Here is a 9,570-nt window from a genome sequence, read left to right on the forward strand (position 1 = left end):
AACAAAGTACCTTTTTCCTCCATTCGAACTTGGATTAATTGGTCCACATAAGTCCGAGTGGACCAATTCCAAAACTGAGTGAGCTCTCGTTGCTTTTCCAATTGGGAATGCTTCTCTAGGCTGCTTTGCTATAACACACTCCTCACAAACCTTGGTTAGATTTGTGATTTTAGGCAAGCCTGTCACCATCTTCTTCTGGTAGAGAGTTCTTAAGCCATTAAAATGCAAATGACCAAACCTATGATGCCACAGCCACGTTTCATCATCTTCTTTGGCAACCAAGCAAGCATTTACACTCTTAAGCTTCAACGGGAACAACCTGTTTGGTGACATTTTCACCACAACAATAGAGCCTCTCTTTGGATCATATATTTCGCATTCTCCTTTAAATATAGTGATCCTATATCCTTTATCTTGAAGCTGTCCAGCGCTTAGAAGATTTGTCTTCAAATCAGGAATGAAAAAGACATTTGAAATTGTCTCAATGAAGTCATTTTTGGTCCTGATTTGAATATCTCCTTTTCCCATCATGTTCACTGTTGACTTATCCCCAAAACTCACAGTAGTACGAAAACTTTCATCCAGGTTAACAAAGGATGCTTTACACCCGCTCATGTGATTGCTACACCCAGTATCCACATACCAAGTCTCTTGGTCAAAGTCCTCCGCAACATGAAATGCCATCAGCAGCGTTTCTTCCTCCTTTGTCTCAATAAAATTTGACTTCTCTCCCTTCTCTTTAGGAAGCTTGGTGTAACACTCATTTCTGTAGTGTCCATAGTTACCACATCTGTAACATTCTATCTGTGATTTGTCAAACTGCTCCTTGCCTTTTCCTTGACGATCATCCTCTTTCTTTGAGACATAAGATGATTTGCTATCATCTTTATTCCCAAATCGTCCACCATCTCGATTTCCACGACCTCCTCTTCCACGACCACGTCCACCTCTTCCACGTCTTCTTCCTCCTCTTGAACTTGAAGATTCAGTGAAGGTGAAAGCCTTCAAAGCTTGCTCTTGGGAGCCTCCTCGGTTGAGCTTCTGCTCATGAACCAGCAAAGAACTTTGTAGCTCATCTATTGACATATCCTCTATGTCATTTGACTCCTCAATTGAGCAGACCACGTAGTCGAACTTAGGAGCCATTGATCTCAAGATTTTCTCCACTACTTCATTGTCTTCAATCTTGTGACCATGGATTCTCATCTTGTTAGCCATTGACATAGCCTTTCCAATGTACTCATTCACAGATTCCCCATTCTTCATTTGAAGAGTCTCAGAGTCTCTTCTTATAGCTTGAAGCTGTGCTCGCTTCACCTTTCTGGATCCTTGATACTTCTTCTTCATTGACTCCCATATTTGGTGAGAGGTGTCCTTCTCGAGAATGGTTTCGAGAATGGATCTATCAATTGCCTGGAATAGGTAGTTCTTTACCTTTAAGTCTTTCAGTTTCTGTTCATCAATCTTCTTTTGTTGTGCCGTTGTCAAAATACCTTCAGGTATCTCAATCCCCATTTCCACAAGGTCAAAGTACTCTTTAGACCTTAAGAAGTTTTCCATCAACATGCTCCAATGGTCGTAATGACCATCGAACTTGGGAATGGCTGGCTGCACAAAGCTTTCTGTTGCCTTTTCACTCGACATTGTTTCTTTCTGAGACCCCTAAAACCTGGCTCGTATACCAAATGTTGGTTTTGATAATACCAGAACTCAAGAACCCTAGTTATCTTTTATAAGAACTCTAGTAAAACATGAACTGTTCTTCTCATTAATATCAATCTGAAGATTACAGTTTTAAAGGGAAAAATACTGAAAACAAAATGACAGCAACTCTCCCACGATCTTAGCTGATTTCGTGGAGAGTCTAACCTTAAACAACGGAAGCAATCCTAACTTACTGGGATTGTGCATGACTTGGTCTCTGCATGGCCAGTCAGCTTTTATTTAATCTAAAAATTAATTAAACTTAACCTAACAACTCTTAACAATTATCTCTTTTGTGAGTAGCTTTTTTCTTTCGGCTTTTTTTCAAGGGCTTCGGATGTATCACAGAGGGGAGTACATGTTGATGAAAGACGTAAGACCTCATAGATCCAACATTCATACAAATGAAATTCGATCATGAATTGAATAAAAAAAGTGAGAGAGAGAGAGAGGAACCTCAAGCACCTGGAACCCTACACATAAGAACACAAACTAATTTAAAATTTCTGCAACTAAACATTTGAATAATAAAAAAAAAAAATAGGACCAAAATTTCAAATTACTTGCCTTAAGTAGAGAGCATTTTACAAAACGACCTCTTTCGAGACCCAGCCTTCTTGCAGCTAAGGCCTGATGGTGGCGGTGCGGGAGAGAGTTTGAGAAGCTGCGATCTAATCTTTTGGATTTAGATAAGAGAGCGGAATGACGCAGAAGAGTCGAGAATAGGCACCTTCAACGATGATGGACACGTGGGCAGCAAGGGTAAAATCCCCTACACAGAAACACTACCGATGATCAACACGTGAAAAGCATGTACTGAAAAGGCAGACCAAAAAAAAAAAAAAAAAAAAAAACCAAAGATGGAGGAATGAGAGATGCGCATGCAATAAGGACAAAACAGACTTCTTACTGTAGCAAAGTGTGAACAATACGGGGACTAAAGCAAAATCCAAGGACAGTTCCACCCTTTCACTGTTGGTGAACAGTGCGCTCTATCACAGGATGAATAGTGATTTTCTGCTGAGCTTTAGTATAAAGATAATTTGTACATGTTATACATTTTCTGGACAGTCCCATTCTCCTGGACCCTATGGCCTATCCTTCACATATGTGCATTCTTTGAATTCACAATACTAAGTGTGATAAGTGGTAATGCGTGGGCTTGGAGTTATAATGTACCATATTCAAGTATTTGTGCTTAGAATAGTGGCAGTGTTCTTCTTGGTGCTGTGTTATACTAATCCGGGAAAGTGTTTCGCACTCAATGCAGTGATGCACTGAGGACATATGTGGACCGATTTTACGAACAAAGTAAAGTGTTATGCAACATCATACAGTCACACGTCCGCGGTCCTTCCCTCCTGTCCTTAATTTACTCCTCCATTTCTGTTTTTAACTTTCCATCACAACTTGCACTCTCCCTTCTCCTTGCTGCTATCTCTATTACATGGTTGTTGGGTTCTCCGCTCCAACGGGACTCTGTTGCTCTGTTTAAGACCTTCTCGTGGAATTTTACTTCGACCATATTAGTTGATCCCTACGAGATCGACGTTTCAACGGACAACACAACATCAATGGTTGTAGTTCCACTGCTAAGCCTAATTACTAGTACTTCTACGCCAAAGTCAGGAAATGATCAAGGGATAGACTAGTAATTGGCTTGAGGATTGGTGGATGTGCTGTCTTGCTTGCTGGGTTGGGTTTGGTTTGGTTAGTCTTCTGGAAAAAAAGGGAAATTAACAACTGGAAGTGATGAAGATCCTACGATTCTTGACTTTATTGATGATGAAATCGAAACGGGCACTGACCTGAGGAAGTTTTCATATGGCGAATTGGCTCGACCAACGAGTAATTTTTCTAGGAAAACTTGATATAAGTCCAATTTTTTTAGCCAATAGTAGGAATAGTCCAATTTATTAAAATAAGTTCAATTCCTTAAATTTAATTATTTTATTATCAATAATTATCTATTCAATGATAAGATTTATTATAAAAATCAAATTTCTTCCTAATTATCTCTTTGATTATTATTATTTTTTTTTATTTCTTGTTCTTCCTCCTGCTTTAAACCCCATTTATAGATTTTATTTTTAATTTTTATAATCAACCTATATCACAGGTTAATTATTTTTATGTATCTATATGACATATTCTTTTTTATAATCAACGTGTCACAAATTCATGTGTCTTGCTTGTAGGTATATTATGTTTTTTCCTACCTTTTAGTTAGGTTTCATATCTTGCTTACAGGTATAATATATATTCATATATTTGTTACTTGAGTTAAGGTACAATGTTTTGTAGATAATTTATGTTAGTATATTAGTTTTTTTTTTTTTGTAAGATATTAATTAGATTTTTTGGAGTTGAAAAATGCATAATATTAGAAGATTTTAATTGATTTTTAATATTTTTAAAAAATATAAAATGAGTATAAAAGAAATAAAAACATGTAATTAGATAATTAGGACTCACTCCTAAAAACCATCTATGTTTTTGGACCTAGATCTAAAAGCCCCATTTTTCTGAGGAAAAGAAGCTTGGAGAGGAAGGTTTTGGCGGGGTTTACACAGGATCTATACCAGACTTTGGAGTCATATGTATGTTGTTGTAAGAGGATATTGATGTGATTTTTACCACATACAAAAGTATGGATAAATATACTTAAAAATACTTACAAGATAATCGTATTATAAACAGCTTAACTAAGATGTTCACCACAGGGATTACTAAAATAATTTATGTAAAATCAAATGTTAATTATTTACTTAAAACAAAGTTTTAAAAAATATTAATTTTGTGACTAAAAATATTTAAAAATGAATTTAAAATAAAAACAATTAAATAAATCAACTAGAAAACAATTTAAAGAAAATCAATTTAAAGAGATATAGTTTCATAGTCACTTTAACAATCTTATGTAATTCTCTCAATCACTTATGAATTACCTATGCATATTTCGAATGTTAGGTTTTCCTAATATATTTCCTACTTGGAACTTTCAACATTGAACGTATATCTAATATGCAACTCATCCAGACGTGGTGTTCGTCCAAAGTGAATTTACAATTATTAACCACAAGAAGCCATTGCCAATTTCAGGAAACAATCCGACTAAAATTACATCAAATTACTTTTCTAAATATTATAATAGTCATGATAGTTTCAACACAATGATTAATAATTCAAAACATACATACATAATATCATAAGTAAATTAAAAAAAAAAAAAAAAAAAAAAAAAAAAAAAACTACATTTACTAAGCCTTGTGGCTTCAGCCTAACAAAAAGCAATTAATTACAAATAATTATAGAATAAAAATATTATTAAAAACATGAGTGGAAAACACTTTAAAGTAAAACTTGCGCGGTACCTCCCCAACCGGATAACCACAGAGAAATGAGAGTGAGTGGGGATAGAGACCCTAACAAACAGTGGACGGCCCAGATCGTTTTTAAACAATCCAATGGTGGGAATTGATTCTGACTATATTTAAAATATTGTTGTAAATTGGGGCCCACATGCCTTTGTCTCCCCTGCCGGGCCATCATCCATGTGTTCCACCGAATTCCTCAATTCCTCTCTTCAGTTTCTTCTCTATGTACATGTATACCGGTACCGAATGGTTTGGGATCGAGTTGGCATTACATTCCAAAAATTTCAAAAACGTCAGTTTAGAACATTTTTAATTTGAGATCGAAATTTTTTTTATTTATTTCAAAATTCGAGAATTTTTTACAATCCTAAAAGGAGTTGTGTGAATTTTGTATAATAAAAATAGATAGCTCCATATCAGACTTTATTTTTATTTATGTTACAAACAGAAGAAAAATTGCCAACCCTCCCTTTTTTAATACAACTTGTTTGTAATCATGGTACGTCTTCAGAGGCTCATTAGTGTTTTTTTCACGGCAGAAGTTTTCTCAAGTCTTTGAACAGTTGTCCATATTGACTCTGAGTCAACGAACTTTTGTCAAGTCTTTCTCCAAAATTATTGGTTGCCCAATAATTCCACGGCCACTGTATCTATTTCAGATGACAAACATTTGTTCAAGCTTATTACAAATCCTGAGTCTCCATCTCTCTCCCAAAATGCTTGCCACCATGATCAGTGCATCAACACTCCGATCGCAAAAGCTTCACTTCCTACTTGTTTTCTTCTTTCTCTTAACCCCTTCTGTAACTCCATTAAACTTCAACTTCCCCAGCTTCAGTAACGATGACTCCGCTAATATATCTATAGAGGGCGATGCTTATTTGGGACGCCCCTTCCTCCGCCTCACACGAGACGCCACAGACGTGGCAAAGAGCAACAGCGTGGGCAGAGCCACCTACCGCCAACCCTTCCTCCTTCAGGAAACCGCCACCGGCAAGCTCGCCGATTTCACCACGAGTTTCGACTTCGCCATTGACTCCAACAACGATTCCAACCGCGGTGACGGTCTCGCCTTCTTCATAGCTCCAAATGGCTCCGTCCTCAACGACACACTAGGCCAAGGTAGCAGTCTCGGCCTGCCCTTCAACTCCACACCTTCAAATGACTCCGTCCGGAGGAATCAGTACGCTTTTGTGGCTGTGGAGTTTGACATCTACCCGAATTATAAGCTGACAACCATCGACGACCCCCAGTACGAACACGTGGGAATTGATGTCAACTCTCTCAAATCTTCCATTTGTTACTATTGGGATGGAGGTATTAAGAGAGGACTTCCAAATAGTGCTACCATTACTTATAATTCCTCCTCGAAAAATCTTAGTGTTGCCTACACTACTTTAGTAAGCAGTGATCGCAACTATTCCCAATTAGTCAAAGAGATGAGATATTTTAATTACATTGTTGATCTGAAGCAGTACTTGCCCGATTGGGTCGTTGTTGGGTTTTCCGCTTCAACCGGTGCATCTATTGCCATACATAAGATCATCTCGTGGAATTTCACTTCCACTTCACTTGATGATCACGACGAGCCCGGTACTGCACCACCACCGCTGCAGGTTGCAGTTCCTGTATCAAGCCCCATGGCTAGTCCTACCTATCCTTCCAAGACAGTAAATAAGCGCATTGGACTAGTAATTGGGTTGGGAATTGGAGGATGTGCTGTCGTCGTTACTGGGTTGGGTTTGGTTTGGTTCTTTTTGTGGAAGAGGAGGGAAACAGGAGAAAGTAGTGATGAAGATACCATGGTTCATGAATTGGTTGACGAAGAATTTGAAAAAGGGGCTTGTCCCAGGAAGTTTTCATATAGGGAATTGGCTCGGGTGACAAATAATTTTGGGCAGGAAGAAAAGCTTGGAGAGGGAGGATTTGGTGGGGTTTATAAAGGCATAATACCAGACTTGAAGTCACCTGTTGCTGTTAAGAGGATATCGAAGGGTTCTAAACAAGGACCGAAGGAGTATGCCTCGGAAGTGAAGACAATTAGTCGACTTAGGCATCGCAATCTTGTTCAACTGATTGGATGGTGCCACGAAAAAAAATTTCTACTTGTGTACGAGTTCATGCCCAAGGGCAGCTTAGACTCTCATTTGTTCAAAGAACAAAGCTTGTTAACTTGGGAGGCAAGATACAAAATTGCTCAAGGCTTGGCCTCTGGGTTGTTGTACCTACACCAAGAATGGGAGCAATGTGTGCTGCATAGGGATATCAAGTCCAGCAATGTTATGTTGGATGCGAATTTCAACGCAAAACTTGGGGATTTTGGGTTAGCAAGGCTTGTGGACCACGGACAAGAGCCACAAACGACAGGATTGGCTGGAACCATGGGTTACATGGCTCCCGAATATGTTATCACGGGAAAGGCTAGCAAGGAATCTGATGTCTACAGCTTTGGAATTGTTGCTTTGGAGATTTGTTGCGGAAGAAAACCTATCGACCCAAAGTGTGGAAGTAGTAAAGTCAATATGGTAGAGTGGGTTTGGGAGCTTTATGGAGAAGACAAAGTCATTGAAGCAGCTGACCCGAAATTGTGTGGAGATTTTGATGAGAAACAAATGGAGTGCCTGATGATTGTTGGCTTGTGGTGTGCTCATCCGGACAACAATATGAGGCCTTCAATACAACAAGCCATTCAAGTGCTCAACTTTGAGGTTCCATTGCCGAATCTCCCATCAAATATGCCAGTGGCCACGTACTTTGCTCCTTCGAGATCGCTCTCAAAGTTGTCTGGTGGTGCTTCTAGTTCTCAAGGAGGACAAACTGAATGTTCGGGCTATGCCTACAACACCAATGCCTCGGAGTTCACAGGATCTTCTTCTGCAATAAATTCTCATCCATCAGTCTCACTTGGGTAAGAAATAACTCTAATTTACTGACTGATAACCTGGATTCTAGTTTTTTTTAGGGAAATTTTGTAATTTCACCTTTGTCTTGTTTTTGGAATCGTCAAATCATGCATAAACAGATTGAATATAATCTAATGTATTATGTGGTAATTGTCTTATTTGATTTTCTTTGATCAGGTCTAAATGTGATAATTCGATGAGAAATTACCATTGACATGATCGGATGGATGGCAAGGATGAAGATGGCGCCCTTCCCCGTCTCTGTGTTTGAGCATTAAAACTAAACTGTTTAGTTTGGATTTATTTCTGTTTCGACTGAAAGACGTTGTATTCATTATTGTGATTGTATTTGGGCTTAGGATTAGTTTGGTATTGTTGTCATATAAAATAAAATAAAATAAAATACTTCTGTTCTGTTATGCGGTGAGAATAAACAACTGTAATATAAAGTTGTTAAGCGTTTGGTAAACATTTTTTTTGTAAAAGTGCTTTTAATAAATAAAAAATAGTGTTTGATAAACTTTTATATTAATTGCTTTGAATATGTTAAATAATTAAAAAATATATAGTATTTAATATAATATAATAATTATCAATGACAATAATGTGCGGGTAAATATTGTAATTTTGTAAAACATCTGGAGGCATCCTTGCCATTTGAAAAGTTCATCAAATAAGCATTAATTACCATGCTTTGTTTGAAAAATCTGTTTTTTAGAAGCATAGTAAATTCTTTGCTTCTGATTTTCGATAGTTTTCTACTTTCATTAACAGCAGTTTTTTAAAAAATCACTTTTTTTTTAAACCAAACACATTTAATGTTCTAGACTTTTAATAAGCTGCTTTTTTTTTTTTTTTTTAAACACCACAATCCCAAACCAAACCTTAGTCTACAATGAGCCAACAATAATGTGGTTCAAATTCTTTTTTGGTGATAATCGAACCTAAGACCTCTCACTTATTTATGAAGATGAATACTATTAGTCCGTAGTATTAAATAGCTAGTTAATCCTATTAGATCTCATTTAATAAAGTAGAAACGAAGTGCCATTTAACAAGGTTAGCCCTTAGGGCAGCCAAAGTACGCGCCGCCTAGAACCCCCACTTTGGAGGGGTCCCCAAAATATATATATATATATATATTACAATTTAAATTCAATAAAAATATCAAAAAAACAAAATCATAAGCAATTGAAAAAGAATTAGTTGAAAAATTGGATTATGTAAACTCAATTATTACATTTGCGTGTAATGCGAGACGTGTAATTTTTTAATAATGTTTGTATATATTTCTTTTTTTAATATTAATTTTTAATGATATTTGATGTAGAAATAAACTTTTTCATGTATTTAGCGAATTTTTTATACATGTCAATGTAAAAAAAATCAAAGATCAGAGAACTCCACAACCTTACTTCGAAGGATCGCTTAGAGCTCCCAAACTCCCAAAATCGGCCCTGCCACTAAATATGTCATTAGCAGTTTTCTCCCATTCTGGTGTCATTAGATATAAGCGTGATGCATGCAACAACTCTAAACTCCTTGTATCTATACCAAACCGCGAAGTAGTTATAAGATTGTACACG

At 37.0% G+C, this 9,570-nt stretch overlaps 1 protein-coding gene across 1 annotated transcript; it reads left to right on the forward strand.

Annotated features, from left to right (window-relative positions):
- Nucleotides 1-5,525: 5,525 nt before the first annotated feature.
- LOC103931523 (L-type lectin-domain containing receptor kinase IX.1-like) lies at nucleotides 5,526-8,403 on the forward strand. Its single transcript, XM_009341034.3, has 2 exons — nucleotides 5,526-7,989; nucleotides 8,162-8,403. The coding sequence occupies exons 1-2, from the start codon at nucleotides 5,741-5,743 to the stop codon at nucleotides 8,196-8,198; spliced, it is 2,286 nt and encodes a 761-aa protein (XP_009339309.2). The 5' UTR covers nucleotides 5,526-5,740; the 3' UTR covers nucleotides 8,199-8,403.
- The last annotated feature ends 1,167 nt before the right edge of the window (nucleotides 8,404-9,570 follow it).

This window comes from the organism of the source record quoted next, unplaced genomic scaffold (genome assembly GCF_019419815.1).
Source record: "Pyrus x bretschneideri cultivar Hongxiangsu unplaced genomic scaffold, Pyrus_bretschneideri_v1 Contig23, whole genome shotgun sequence".
Lineage (NCBI taxonomy): Eukaryota > Viridiplantae > Streptophyta > Magnoliopsida > Rosales > Rosaceae > Pyrus > Pyrus x bretschneideri.